Consider the following 15,896-nt stretch of genomic DNA (forward strand, 5'->3'; position numbering starts at 1 on the left):
GCACACGGTATAAAATACAAATAACTGGAGGAACCGTGTATGTTTATTTCTTGAGATGAAATGCTAATATGTTGTTGCTTTTCTTGAAAACAGGAATAAAAATGAAACATTCACCATGGTAACCACAGTTCCCACCAAAAACCATGGTTAAAATTGTTGCAGCTTGGTATCAGCCACCAGTGTCATATAAATAAATGTATAAATATTTTTGGCAGAAACTTTGGTTATTATGATCAATTTATGTAAGGACTAAAACTGAATCAGAGAATGAGAAATGAAATAAAATTATATAAATACACCGATTAGTCACAACATTAAAAGCACCTGTCTAATATTGTGTAGGTCCCCCTCGTGCCACCAAAAAACAGCGCCAACCCGCATCTCAGAACAGCATTCTGAGATGATATTCTTCTCAGCACAATTGTACAGAGTGGTTATCTGAGTTACCGTAGACTTTGTCAGTTCAAACCAGTCTGGTCGTTCTCTGTTGACCTCTCTCATCAACAAGGTGTTTCCATCCACAGAACTGCCGCTCACTGGATGTTTTTTGTTTTTGGCACCATTCGGAGTAAATTCTAGAGACTGTTGTGTGTGAAAATCCCAGAAATACTCAAACCAGCCCGTCTGACACCAACAATCATCCATGTGTTTACCCAATCAGCCAATCGTGTGGCAGCAGTGCAGTGCATATAATCATGCAGATACAGGTCAGGAACTTCAGTTAATGTTCACATCAACCATCAGAATGGGGAAAAATGTGATCTCAGTGATTTGGACCGTGGCATAAATGTGAACTTTAGATATATTTAGATTCCTTCACTATGGTCTAATCATAGGTGATATCATCAGTGTTTAATAAAGTAAAAACCACTGCAGTAGTCTACCCTACTGTGATGAATGCATGAACAAGTTTCTCTAAATCTTGACTGGATACAAATCATCTAATTCTGGCTATATTTTTAGATGATAGTAGGCTGATTTAGTTATTGTTTTAATATGACTAAGGTCTGACTCCAAAATGACACCAAGATTTCTTGCGTCTTGGAGTCAAGGTATGTATTCACATTTGGAATTTCACCTTTGTTGCTAAATACAATGACCTCTGTCTTGTCGTTGTTTAACTGAAGGAAGTTTTGGCACATCCAACTGTTAATTTCCTCAATGCACTGGCACAGAGAGTCTATAGGGCTGAAGTCAGTTGGCGATAGGGCTAGATAGATCTGGGTGTTGTCTGCATAGCTATGGTATGCAGTTTGTTTCTTTTTCATAATTTGGCCTAGTGGGAACAGATATAGGTTGAACAGGAGCGGTGCAAGAATTGAGCCTTGTGGGACTTCACACGTCATGGATGTCCACTCAGATTCATAGTTGCCTATGTTCACATAGTAACCCCTCCCATCTACATATGACCTGAACCAGCTGAGGACCGTCCCAGAGAGCCCTACCCAGTTTTCCAATCTGTCTTGGAGAATGTTGTGGTCAACAGTGTCAAAAGCAGCACTGAGATCTAATAATACCAGCGCTGATATTTTGCCTGAATCAGTGTTTAGCCGAATATCATTAAGGATCTTTATGAGCGCTGTTTCTGTGCAATGATGCAGTCGGAAACCAGACTGTAAATTGTACAAGTAGCCATTCGAGATTAAGAATTTGTTCAGCTGATTGAAAACAACCTTTTCAATGATTTTGCCAATGAAAGGAAGATTTGAAATTGGTCTGTAGTTGTTCAATATTGAGTTATCTAGATTGCTCTTTTTAAGAAGGGGTTTGTCAACTGCAGTTTTCAGGGACTTGAATGTGCCTGAAAGGAGTGATGCATTTACTATTCCTAACAGATCTTTTTCCAGACAGTTAAACACATTTTTGAAAAATGTTGTGGGGGTGTGTCAAGACAGCAGGTTGAAATTTTAAGATGCTGTACTATTTCTTCCAGGGTTTTGCCATCAATTTCCCCAAAATCAGACATAGTGACTAATGTCTGAAGTTTTTGTGGTGGGTGCTGTCTGACCTCAGTGCAACATGAGGAGAAAAGCAGAGGCCCTAAAATTGATCCCTGTGGCACTCCATACTTTGCTATTAACATTTTTTATTGATTCTTATGTGAAAAATGGAATAAACAAAACATATACACACAGAATCAACTTAACTCCCATAACTTCCCCCTCCCCAACCTCACCCCGTCCCTCAACAAATATCCCTATGGTCAAAGCCTAAATACACCATGCACACATATAAGCAAACAGACAAAAGAAAATATTTGAGAAAATAAAAAATATAAAAATCAACAAAGAGAAAAGAAATAATTCCACAAAGAATAGAAATTACAATTACCACCACAATTCTGTTTCTCACCACATGATCGTCACTGAGAGCCCTTCAGAAAGGCCAAATACCTGTCCCATTTCTTACCGTATGCATCTGTTTTGCCAAGCTGTTTATATGACATCTTTTCAAATGCCGCAACCCTGCCCAATTCGGTGAACCATTCTTGAAATGAGGGAGTGCCAAATGACTTCCATCCTCTAAGAATTATCCGTCTGCCGATCATTACAATAGTTCGGACCCAGCTTTTTGTATATTTGTCACCTACTTTAATAACTGCCCCCTCACACAATATAAATAGTCTAGGGCAGAAATTTGAGTATCTAGAGCCTCGCAGATAAAATTCTGGACTCTTACCCAGAATTCTTGAATCTTAGCACAGAACCACAGATTCTGGGATATGTCTCCATCCTCCAACAGACATTGCCAGCAGGTAGGTGTGTCTTTTAAACCAAGCCTATACAATCATAATTCACACATTATACATTGAAACTTTTTTTTCCCACATATCCCAGCTAAGCTGGGGTCAGAGTGCAGGGTCAGCCATGATATGGCACCCCTGGAGTGGCTAGGGTCAAGGGCCTTGCTCAAGGGACCAACAGTGGCATCTTGGTGGTAGTGCTGGGGCTTGAACCCCTGACCTTCTGATCAGTAACCCAGAGCCTTAACCGCTGAGCCACCACTTAAGCGCCTCCCATGCCACGCTCACAGAGGGCACTGACGACAGTTGTTTTCTACATAAGCATTAACTTCTATCTTTAACATTTGTTGAAATGCTGTGTCCTGTAGAAGGGATGTGTTAAAGCGCCATCTATATGATTTCATTTTCTCTATATGTGGCAACACCTCTAAACACACCAAAGCATGATCTGAAACGAAAATTTCCCCAATTGAGCAGTCAGTGGCAGATAGAATAAGTGATTAAGATATTTTTAAAAAATCTATTATAGAGTAAATATTATGAACTGATGAAAAAAAGGTGCAGTCCCTCCCAGATGGGTTCAGAAGTCTCCAAATATCTGTGAGACCAAGATTTTTACTCATCCTCTGTAGTGACAATGTTGCTTTAAAGGATCACTATGATCAGGGTTAGGGTTATCCATTAAAGGACTGAAGTCTCCACCCAAAACCATATCATGGAGGATCCCATCTGCTTGTACCTTTCCCTCAAGATCTATCAAAAAGGTCTTATCATCAGAGTTGGGTGCTTAAATATTACAATAATGATGATTCCTAAATTATGTTTAATCTGTTTGAGATATTTAAATACTTACTTTTCAGTGTGATGACTCCCCTGCTCTTAATCAAACCAGCACTACAAAACACATGCCCACCCCATACCCTGCCAAGTTTTCAGCTTCCTGTGAAGAAAAGTGCATTTCTTTAAGGAACACTATATCAAATTTTTTACACTTAAGAAAAAATACAACCTTCCTTCTTTTCATGGGGTGCCCCAGCAAAGAAAAATTGTGTACCCAAGGCTAAATTATATAGAGTATTATCCAACACTGATGTAACCATAACATCCTTAATAATCCACAGAACAGAAAAAAAGCACTTCAACCTCGCACAGAACTGTCTCAACTGGTGTCCATCGCTCGGAAATCCGATCGTCCATGCACGCTCACGAGACTTTCCACAACACTATTGCTACCAGATTGCTCAAGTTCAGTGATTTTTACACACACACACACTATATAATATATATATATATATATATATATATATATATATATATATATATATATATATATATATATATATTGTTTTTTTCTTAACATAAACCATGCCATTAAATTGTACATAAATATGTTCAATAAAATGAAAAATAAAAAAATAAAATAGGCCCCAGTAAACAATAACTTTGAACCCACAATGTGAGCAAATGAGCTCAACTGCAAGTTAACAAAGGGAGATAAAAGAAAGGGGAAAGAGAGTCAGGCAGGAACCAGTGGGCAGACAACAGAACAACAAACTCTCTCAGGCTGCGTGAGCAACATGCAGTGTAATCTGTATTGTTAATCCCAGTGTATAATTTTCGTTATCTATGTGATTGATGAAGTCACCAACGATTAAAGCTCTATCCACAGCAACCACTAGATCTGACAAAAAAAAAATCAGCAAACTCTCGAAAGAATTCAGTATATGGTCCTGGTGATCTATATACTGTTGCAAGAACAAAAGACGACAACGATTTTTTTTATTTATATCTGACAGTGTCACATTACGCATTATCAGTTGAAAAGAATTAAACCGGACCTCTGAGTAACACCAAAAACTTCACTGTAAATTGTAGCAACATCTCCTCGACCCTTTAGATGAAGCTTATGTTTATAACAATAATCTGAGGGAGTAGATTCTTTTAAACTAATATATTCATCTGGTTTAAGCCAGGTTTCAGTCAAACCGAGCACATCCAAATTATGATCTGTAATAATTTCATTTACAATTAGTGCTTTGGATGAAATCGATCATGGTAATACTAGAGACATAATAAAAGACTCGGAAACAACAGAGTTGCAAGAAAAAATAGTTTGATACTTTATTTTGTTGCAAAAAGAAAATACATGCACCAATTTAAAACCAAAGCAAAACTATTTGCATAAGAATAGAGAGGACAAATAATTTATAAAATACTCTGAATACATACAGTAAAAGACCAGCAATATAATTTAGGTCATTGGGATATTTCCATACTGGAATGTTTGTTATGCTGATGTTGAAACACACACACACACACACACACACACACACACACATGAAATAAATACTTCATTTACACTCATCACACAGTACCTTCATTATCTGGGCTGTAATACGATATTTGTTTGTGGTAAACACAGTTGGATTGTGTGCAGCGTTCACTATTTAAATGACGGCAGGTTTGGCACTTTGATGCTGATGTCTCCGATGTTGATGTTCTTGGGCATCTCTGGGAGGTTCATGTTTTTAACGGCCGATACGGCACGTGCCGGAGCTCCCGCGATACCAGCCTGTATGTGTAACAAACACACTGTTAAACATGGAGAAAGATATGCACACAGCACACAATGACTCAATACACACACAAACAGACAACACAATCACAGTCAGTCACGCTGAACGATGCAAAACACCGACAGACTCATGACATCACAGCCGTGCGCATGCAGGATCTCACACTCCACCTCAGATCAACAGAGAAATCAATTTAATGGAAACGGAGAATTCAGCAGTTTAACATGAAATAAATAAATGGGCAAAAGTAGAAGGATGAGGGTGTGAGATTTTGGAAAGCACAAATGACAAAAGCCATCAAGATTGAAGTGACAGAAAGCAGATCAACTGCAGACTGAAATGTATTCAGATGAAATGACATTAGAATGTACAAGGTTTCAGAAGACGTTTATAGGACTTAAAGAATCGTGTCTGATATGCACGGTCGGATTGGCCATCGGGACCTTTCCCGGCCGCTAACAGATCGATGCACATTATGATATAAAAATACAAAAATAGCCAATTAAACTAGTAAATCTCCTTCAAAATATACAATATATCTAATTTAAAAAAATAAAAAATAAAAACTGTTCATACCTAAATGTTTCCCGCGCCCATCTTAGTCATCGGATCAGAGGAATGGCCCATTCACAACGTATAGAACAGAACACTGGTGTCTCGAGATTCATTTTTTAACAATTGAAGTTCTTTTTAACTTGTCAGAGACGCTTCACAACAGTCGAAGACATCAATATGCAAAAACATACAATTGGTCTTGACTACAAGATCCTAAGTTCCTTACTCATGGCATTGCTTTAGTGCCATGTGAGAGGAGTTTCCACAGAAGTTCCTAAAACACAGACTTGATCAACCGGATCACAGTGTTCTTCTATGATGAATATTTACTTAAAGGTAAGAACAGTGTGTGTGTGTGTGATCTTATTATGTACAGGAATTGAAACTGCATTGTGTCATAGGGCCTCAATAGCAGCAGCTGTGTGTCATATAATGAGAAATACTTTAAACCGTGCAACGCACATTTATCTTCTCTATAAAAATGTGACAGAAATTATTTAGAATGTTGCCAATCAAACGTTTTTTTTGTTTCCTAATTAATTAAACACATTTTTGTTATTGCTATTAGCCGTTTTACCAACCAGCTGCATAAAGATAAGCACCCGAGTGTAAATGAGGTCGTGTGTCGTATGTTATGAAAATGTCAATATGTCGTTAATTACAGTACATCAGAAATGTTTAATGTCATGTGATTTAAATTAATTGTAATTAATTGTCAGTGAAATGAATTCATTTGTAAGTGGCTTTGGATTCAAGTGTCTGCTAAATGACTAAATGTAAATATCAACAATACATTCACTGGACAAAATAACGCTAACATCTTGATTTCAGCAATGGAAATGCTAAGGTGAAAATGCTCATTTTTACCATCACACCTGGAGTTGTGAGTTTGAATCCAGGGTGTGCTGAGTGACTCCAGTCAGGTCTCCTAAGCAACCAAATTGGCCCGGTTGCTAGGGAGGGTAGAGTCACATGGGATAACCTCCTCGTGGTCGCTATAATGTGGTTCTCGCTCTCGGTGGGGCGTGTGGTGAGTTGTGCGTGGATGACACGGAGAATCGCGTGAAGCCTCCACACACACTATGTCTCCACGGTAACGCGCTTGACAAGTCACATGATAAGATGCATGGATTGATGGTCTCAGACGCGGAGGCAACTGAGATTCGTCCTCCGCCACCCGGATTGAGGCGAGTCACTACGCCACCACGAGGACTTAGAGCGCATTGGGCATTCCAAATAATAAAATATAAGAATAAAAAATAAATAAATAAATAAAAGAGAGCTCATTTTTGATGTGTAGTATTTCAACATGTTACATTCAGTATTTCAGATATCTGGAAATACAGCAGATTTCAGGTATCAATAACTGGAGGTTTATTAAAGATATCTGAAATAAACGTCGCCACTAGTGAACGCTCAATTAAAGATAGAAAAATGATCATTTTTACAGTATGTAAAATTTGCTGATATGTGAAATTGGAATTTCAACTAGTAAGAAATAAATGATAAATATCTGTAATTGTGTTTTAAACAGGAGTGAAATCCTACAAATAAAAATGTAGTAACATAAAGAATTATGAAACTATTTTTTATATCAAGAATGTGTATTTCTGTGAGCGGTGACATCATTTTTTGTTAGAAGGAACATTCTTACTAGTTTTAGCAGCATTTTAATAGTGAGAATGTCTTGTGATAGTCTGATTCTGTTGTTTGATCTGAATCTGTGATATTTCTCAAATATGACATTAAGAAATCTCGCCCCATTGAATTCAATACAAGTGGAAATATTGCAAACACTTTTTTATAAACTCATACAAAATTAAATCAACAGCATGTAAAAGATGTTTATAAATACATGTCTATAGAGCTAAACCTCATGAGATATAAAGAACAGTTTATGATACAGATACAGTAGAATAATGTGATATTCACAGATGAAAGTCACGTGTGTTTATTAACACCCTCAACTAAAAACACCAGAATGCACTGCAACCATCGAATCTTTACAAGACCAGTGTCAATTCAGTCACTCCTCAGTAAACTACGGATTACACGGGTCAGAGCTGATATCATTAAACTCAGATTAATATACACTAAGATTATTCGTTTTCAAGCACAACAAAAGATGTTCTTGTCTTGATGAATTCATTAAATCTTGATTTTCTGGTTGAATGTTGTTTATTAAGTATTCAGATCTTTAGTTTGTTTATCAGTGATGTCTGTTTTACTGCTGAAAAAAATACTTACAATTATGGATACACAAATGAAGACATATTAAATGATACTACAAGTACTAACTAGTGCACACAACCGAGTAAAGACTGACTGACTCATTGAACCGTTTCAGATCAGACTAATGTGATATCAAACCCTGACTGCAATGTAGAAAATAATGAGATGCACTTTATTAATCAGTTATTAATAATGAAATGTTCCTCAATCAGTCAGTCTTTACTGTCATCTGTTCAGCTGGAGCAATGCATCATGGGACAGTGTTCAGACAAACAGTAGAGAAGAGAATGGTGTACTTACCAGATCGAATCGCTCATTAAACACTGTATTTAACCAACAATATTTCTGTGATCTACACTGGAGAATCTAGCTGCATGTGCTACACGTCTACTGGATTATTTCTAGAGAATTCCACAAAATATTCACAGAATTCTGCTCTAGTCTCTCCTGTGATCCTGAGGACCAACATTCACACCAACTCACCACAAAAACATTTTATTCCAGTAAACTACCGATGAGCAGCTCAAGCTTCACAGACAACAGCACAGATAATTTTAGAAATGAACTCATTCGTTACGATGTTTCATGTCACTTGTTACTGTATTTCTTTAAATAAATATTTCTAAATGATTCATTTCCATCAGTCGAGTAACTTCCAAAAATACAAGACTGAATATTTCACAGTAACAATGACAGATTTGTTCTGATCATATGTGAATATTATTTTAATAAGCTTTAATCTTTTCATTTAAATTCTATTATATCATTCTGTAGAGTTTCTCTAGTAAACACCAGAGGCTCTTGATGTTTAATGAGAGCTCGTTTAGTGTTTTAATGGAGGATTTGAATGTTGTTCGAGAGGATGACACTGTGTGACAGTCATTGAGTGGAATTCAGCAGTACCTGTATCTACCTGTCCTGTCTGGGACACTGAAAGATAAACGTCTGTAAAGAGAGAAACGCACAGAACTGCAGACGGTCAGGAGAGAAAGGAGAGACAGTTACAGCAGATTTAATACAGTTTATAGCACAGAGACCCACTGAAGACACGCACACACACAATATATCATTATACAGAGTCGACTACAAGTGAACTGCTCATGAGCTCAACTCACGCTGTTTGTCTGAGTGGCCAAACACGGCAACTTTGACCAGTGGTGTGAGTTTGGGGCGGGACTATCTATTTGAGTGGCAGATGGGGCAGTGTTTGGGAAACCTGTTTGAAAACATTATTTGTGCAATTCAGTTTGGTGATGCTAGTGGAGCAGAAAATGCACACTTCACCTTTAAACGCAAACTACAAATATCAATTTTCCCAAGATAGATCTTTTACTCTCTGTGCAACTCTCTACAATGAGAGTAAATCAGTCACTGTATAAACCGGTATCAATACTGACTATAGTAATCACGGTGACGGTCAATTCAATTTATGTGAAGCTACAGGCCAAACAGAATAAATGCAACACAGGAATGTCATCACAGAGGTCAGAGGTCACACTGTGGTGAGTGCTGGTTTACAGTGGGTCTTTAAATGAGGAGAGAGAGAGAGAGAGAGACATTCACACACTGAACATGATTCTACTGTCAATCAAATCTACTGTATTAGATCTTCTGACACCATGAACAATTAAAACATTTAAAAAAAACTAACCAGAAACCAGCGGATCATATTTCTGTGCAACTCTGAACTGCAAATGTCATCTTAAACATAAAATATTATAGTCAAGCTGAAATTGCAATTAAACTCTGAATTTACATCAGATGTGATTAAAAACATTCATATCAGAGAGTGAATCTGCGACACATCAGAATAAACACCATCTTCACAAATAAACATCCTGATTTACAAAAATAAAAAACATCCTGAATAAAACCAGCATCATCTGTCTCAGAGTGTTTGATAAAAACTCAACGTTCATAAATGAGCTTCTATCATCTGACCTGTGTCTTATTAGAATACAGATTTGAACAAGATTAATTTGATTGAATCAGGATCATTTCTCAGTGTGTGAACAGAAAATCTGCATCATATAAAATCATCACAGGAATATAAATGAAAGATCGACTTCCTGCTCTGATGAAAATGAATCAGTTGCGTTTGGAGTCACAGCGACTCTCGAGTGAATGATTCACTGTGAGAATGAAGCTTCATTCAATGATGCAGAGCGACTCAACTCGAGTGTTCATCTCAAAGGCACAAGCCAATAATTTCATCTTTAATTTCATCACAGACGAACAGCCACAGCGCACACTCACAACTCAGGCATCACACAACCACACACACACACACACACACACACACACACACTGACCTCTGACTTCTCCATCTTGTTCTGCGCCTCCACCTGTGTGATGATTTCACTCATGTTGGTTTCCAGCACCATCCCGCCCATCACCATCTCTGCCAGGATATTATGAACCTGCACACACACACACACACACACGTGAATATAAAGTCAGCATAAGTACAGAATGTGTACATACTGTACATTTAATCTTCTGCATGTAAAAGAGAAGTATTGGGTCAGAATAAAACTCTGTACTTCAGTGCATTCAGTGTGAGTCAGTGATGGGCTGTTAAACACCTTTACCTTATCCATATGAAAGATCAGGTCGAGTTCACACACATTCTCAAAGCATTTGTCCAACGTCTCCACAAACACCTGGGGAGATCAACACGTGTGTGACATCACACACACACACACACACACACACACACACACACACACACAGCTCAAACATAACAACATTAAAGGAATATTCCGGGTTCAGTACAAGTTAAGATCAATCGACAGCATTTGTGTCAATGTTGATTACCATAAAAATTAATTTCCGCTCTTTAACCCTTTAACTTTCTTTAACCCTTGTGCACTGTTCGGACATTTTGGACCAAAATCAATTTAGTTTCTTTAATAAAAATGGAATACTTCATATGAGTGGTTTGAGGCTTTACATTTCCTACGTTTGCCATGTGAACACACAAAAAATGTTGGACTGGATTCGATGAGTTTAGGCCGTGTGACAAAAAAAAAAAAAAAAAAGCGACACCTGTGTTCTTCGTGGTCAAATTTGACCAACCATTGGCAACACAGGCCAATTTTTGGGGGGGAATTTGTCAAATAAAATTAATAATTCAGCCACAATGCAGAACACATACATGCACAAATTCATCTTGTCCCAATCAGGAATGAATCAGTGGATCTCTGCTGCCATCTACTGACTATTCTTGTCATGACATGATTCTCAAATCATGTAATTGTTCTTTTTTTGCACCACATGGCAGCAATCTGCCCCCAATACATGACACATTCTCATATTTTCTTCATCTTTAACTTATCGAAGTGTAGGTTTTTACTGTAGTAAAATTAACATAAATTTGCATTTTTGCATATGCTAATTAATGATGCCATAGAGAAATTTTATTTTATAAATAGCATAAAATCTCCCCAAAAATACACAACTATAGTGTTTTTACTTTGTTAGTGTCAGTACATTTCTTTGCTAAAAAAAACAACAAAAACATTTTTATTGTTTTCGGTCAAATTTGCCAGCAAACAATGCAAGTGTGTGTCTATAATGAACAGTGCACAAGGATTAAAAACAATGGAAGACACTTACAATGGAAGTCAATGGGGTCAATCTGTAAACATTAAAATACTCACTGTTTCAAAAGTATAGACACAAGACATAAACAATATGTGTGTTAACATGATTTTACTGTCATTAAATCACTTACTAACCACATCTGTGGAAAGTTATAGACAATTTTACAACTTAGTTGCCATGACGACATAACACTGTAAATGAGTGTATATGAATGTTTATGGACTGGCCAGTAATTGTGACTTCTGCTTTTTTTCTTTACAAATGTGGGACAAGTAAAAACTATTTTTGTGGTAATCAACATTATGCCACAAATGCTGTTAATTGAGCTTAACTTGCATTGCACCTGGAATATTCCATGAAATCCATAAGATCAATGAGTTTCACCTGAATGAGATCCAGAATGCCGAGTTCACTCTCTGATGAATCCACACAGAACACAAAATACAGTGTGGCGTAATGTCTGTAGATCAGCTTATTTTCCGACCCTCCGATTAACCTGAACACACACAAATGACACATGTGACACGATGAGCTGCGTGACATTATTAAATATAAATCAACATTATATAAATGTCCGTGTGTGTGTGTCTTACATTCCCCCCTCGAGGAAATTACACACATTCTCATCTCGTTTGGACACCAGATGAAAAGTTTCTCTAATAATCTGCTGTTCTGTGTCTTCAGTCTGTTGGAGAGACAGAAATCCCATAAGAATGAATTGCATATGGAAATAAACGATACGTGTGACGAGTGTGAGCAGTGCAGTTCCTCCGTCTGACCAGCAGATGTCGCTGTTTCACTCAGTACATTAATGTCACGCTGATGTGACATCATGAGCGCTTATAAACACACAAAAGCGCTATAACACACTTTATATATGATTTTGTTTGGTTTTTTAGAAGTCTTTAAAGCACATGTAAGTTTATGATTGAGAATGTAACAAGAGTCAAACTTCATAAAAACTATCCTAAGCTTATGAGCTTACTATCCAGCTCTAAAAGCTTATTATTTTAATTTAAAGAGAAAGTATTGTTTATAAAGAGAGAAAGTGCTAGAACTAGACCCACTTTCACTCACACAGAAACAGTTCCACTGTCAGCTGATGTGAACATGATCTGATTCACATGTGAAATCCACTAACAAAACACATTTCTTTACATCAATACTTTGTGATTTTTAATTATACACTATAAATCATCCTACTTTTCTTGCTAATAGCCTTAATCAGCTTTTTTGAATGAATGTTTAATACAGATAACTACACAACACAATGCCACACAAAAGATATGTACATGAAATTGAATGTGATACATGAACATTAATTAAACAGATGTGATCATATTAGATTACAGTATTATGAGTGTGACTAATCCAACACTGGCTTACATTAAAGTACACCTGAATTCATATCAAGCACACCTAAATCTGCAGCACACGCGTGTTGATATGTTTGTGTTCAGTTCAGCACATAAACATCGTTTGACCCCATCAGTCAAAACAGACCCTCTTCACTCGTGACCTCTGACCTACAGTATCCCAGTAACTCTGTATTGACCCCCATCAACACTGGTATTATTACTCTTGTGATTTCACACATCTTATTATTAGTCTTATACAGCAGATATTCTACACTACAAAGATCATGTGCACAATAAAGCCATTTGTACCTCATTTAACATAATTCAACTTTTTTTTCATTGGCTAATGAATCTAATTAATTTGTAGCAACTTTTAGCTTTTTCATCTTTCCGTGTGTGTGTGTGTCACAAGAGCCAGTGAAAAAGGATCATGTAACTCAAGAGCATGTGTGAAGAATAATCATCCTGATCAAATGTCAAATTGTTCACTCTAATCAATATTTCACAGACTGCAGTCCACACACACAACACACACAACACACACAAACACAACACACAGACACTCAAACTCAAACACACACACACACACACACAAACACACACATACACACTCGCACACAGAGACAGACACACTCGCACAGACACACACGCACAGACACACAGACACTCAAACACACACATACACACTCACACAATCAAATACACAAACACACACAAACACAACACACACACTCAAACACACACACACACACAGACACATGCACACAGACACATGCACACACACTCAAATACACAAACACACACACACAGACAGACAGACACACACACAGACAGACACACACACACACAGACAGACACACACACACACAGACAGACACACACACAGACAGACAGACACACACACACAGACAGACACACACACAGACAGACACACACACAGACAGACACACACACAGACAGACAGACACACACACAGACAGACACACACACAGACAGACACACACACAGACAGACAGACACACACACTTGCACAGAGACACACACAGACACTCAAATACACAAACACACGCACACAGAGACAGGCACACTCACACAGACACACAGACACACACACTCACACAGACAGACACACACACACACACACACAGACACACTCGCACAGAGACACACACAGACACTCAAATACACAAACACGCACACAGAGACAGGCACACTCACACAGACAGACAGACAGACAGACAGACACACACACACACTCGCACAGAGACACACACAGACACTCAAATACACAAACACACACACACACACACACACACTCGCACAGAGACACACACAGACACTCAAATACACAAACACACACACAGACAGACAGACAGACAGACAGACAGACACACACACACACACACACACACACACACACACACACACACACACACACACACACACACGGCTTGTTTAAGTTTATGTTCTGCCTACAAATAAAATGTTTCTCCAGGAAATATTCAATTAAAGAATTAACCACATTAAACTGTTTGAGGAATGTTAATGAATGTGTTTCAGGCGTTATAATTAATAAGTTATGAAAACGACCTGTCAAAAACTTTGCAGACCAACTCTTCACACTGACATACAACGATTAATGCACAATAACATGTATAACAGCAGACAGACGCATAATATTAACCATAAATAATAATCATCATAAATAAAGAGCAGATTGTTTACTCACGTAATGCTCGTAGAATTTGGACAGTCGTGGTTTTCCATGATTGTTAAATATCAGAATGGCTTTTATCATGTTTACCGGGTATGATCGGGTCCAGCTGCGGCTGAACTCGTCGATTTTTAAAGATTGATAATATTCAAATAATCAATAATCAGAAGCTGACACTCACGGAAACGCGCGTGCCATCAGAGTGACTTCCGCTACAGTGAGAACATCGCAATGACGCAAGCGACTCTTTCAAAATAAAAGTCATCAAGAGCAGCCCACAGATTTAAAGGGATAGTTCACCCGAAAATTTAAATTATCTCATTATTTACTCACCCTCATGTCATCCCAGATGTGTGTGACTTTCTTTCTTCTGCAGAACACAAATGAAAATTTTTAGAAGAATATTTCAGTTCTGTAGGTCCATACAATGCAAGTGAATGGTGACCAAAATGTTGAAGCTCAAAAAGCACATAAAGGCAGCACAAAAGTAATCCATACGACTCCAGTGTTTTAATCCATGTCTTCAGAAGTGATATGATAGGTGTGTGCTGTGACGTGCACAGAACAGGAGCAGCAGGGGCACGAGCCCCCTTTCATTCACAAATCTAAAGGTGCCCTTCTGGAAATTTGAATAATGAAATAAAAATAGTCAAATAAAATTAAATTAAAATCTCGTAATAATCTCCAGCTGTTTTTTAATTCTGTTTGTGTTTCATGAAGTTACCAGTGAAATGCAACAGAAGATATCTGTTTACAACTTATAACTCTAAAAGCTTTTTTCTCCAGGCCATTACTTGATATTAATTTAATATGTGAGTGAAATGTGTTGTTTTCTACTCGTGAACTTTCTGATCAGCACAATGATTTGAGCATATGTTTGACAGTTTGTATAGAGTAAATAATCATATTTCATAAATTATGGAAACAGAATACTTCTAATCTGTCAGCAAATTAAAAAGCACCTGTTAAGAGTTGGTTATGTTGCCTGAATGCATCATAAAGTCTTTAAAACGACACCAATTTTGTGTTATTGAGGCGAATAGTTATTAAATATTTTGATGATTTCTTGGGTATCTCAGCGAGTATTGACGCTGACTATCACACCTAGAGTC

General features: G+C 37.5%; 1 protein-coding gene across 4 annotated transcripts; it reads right to left on the reverse strand.

Moving 5' to 3' along the window:
* Positions 1-4,861: 4,861 nt before the first annotated feature.
* On the reverse strand, positions 4,862-15,003 carry LOC127423895 (AP-3 complex subunit sigma-1-like). Of its 4 annotated transcripts, none has more exons than XM_051668567.1 (6): positions 14,800-15,003; positions 12,306-12,397; positions 12,097-12,208; positions 10,698-10,769; positions 10,419-10,526; positions 4,867-5,315 (listed from the first exon to the last, which is right to left on the reverse strand). In XM_051668567.1, the coding sequence occupies exons 1-6, from the start codon at positions 14,866-14,868 to the stop codon at positions 5,187-5,189; spliced, it is 582 nt and encodes a 193-aa protein (XP_051524527.1). In that variant the 5' UTR covers positions 14,869-15,003; the 3' UTR covers positions 4,867-5,186. The 4 variants fall into 4 exon arrangements, with proteins under 4 accessions (XP_051524528.1, XP_051524527.1, XP_051524529.1 ...); XM_051668569.1 differs by lacking the exon at positions 4,867-5,315 and adding an exon at positions 5,322-9,051; XM_051668568.1 differs by lacking the exon at positions 10,698-10,769 and having other exon boundaries at positions 4,862-5,315.
* Positions 15,004-15,896: the final 893 nt, after the last annotated feature.

The sequence above is a fragment of the Myxocyprinus asiaticus genome, chromosome 33 (genome assembly GCF_019703515.2).
Source record: "Myxocyprinus asiaticus isolate MX2 ecotype Aquarium Trade chromosome 33, UBuf_Myxa_2, whole genome shotgun sequence".
In the NCBI taxonomy this organism is placed as follows: Eukaryota; Metazoa; Chordata; class Actinopteri; order Cypriniformes; family Catostomidae; genus Myxocyprinus; species Myxocyprinus asiaticus.

Coding starts and splice junctions, on each gene's coding strand:
- LOC127423895 (XM_051668567.1), bottom strand. CDS start 14,868: ATGATAAAAGCCATTCTGATATTTAACAATCATGGAAAACCACGACTG. Junction 12,209..12,305: donor AATTTCCTCGAGGGGGGAAT/GTAAGACACACA, acceptor GTGTGTGTTCAG/GTTAATCGGAGGGTCGGAAA. Junction 5,316..10,418: donor ACAAGATGGAGAAGTCAGAG/GTCAGTGTGTGT, acceptor TTACACATACAG/GCTGGTATCGCGGGAGCTCC.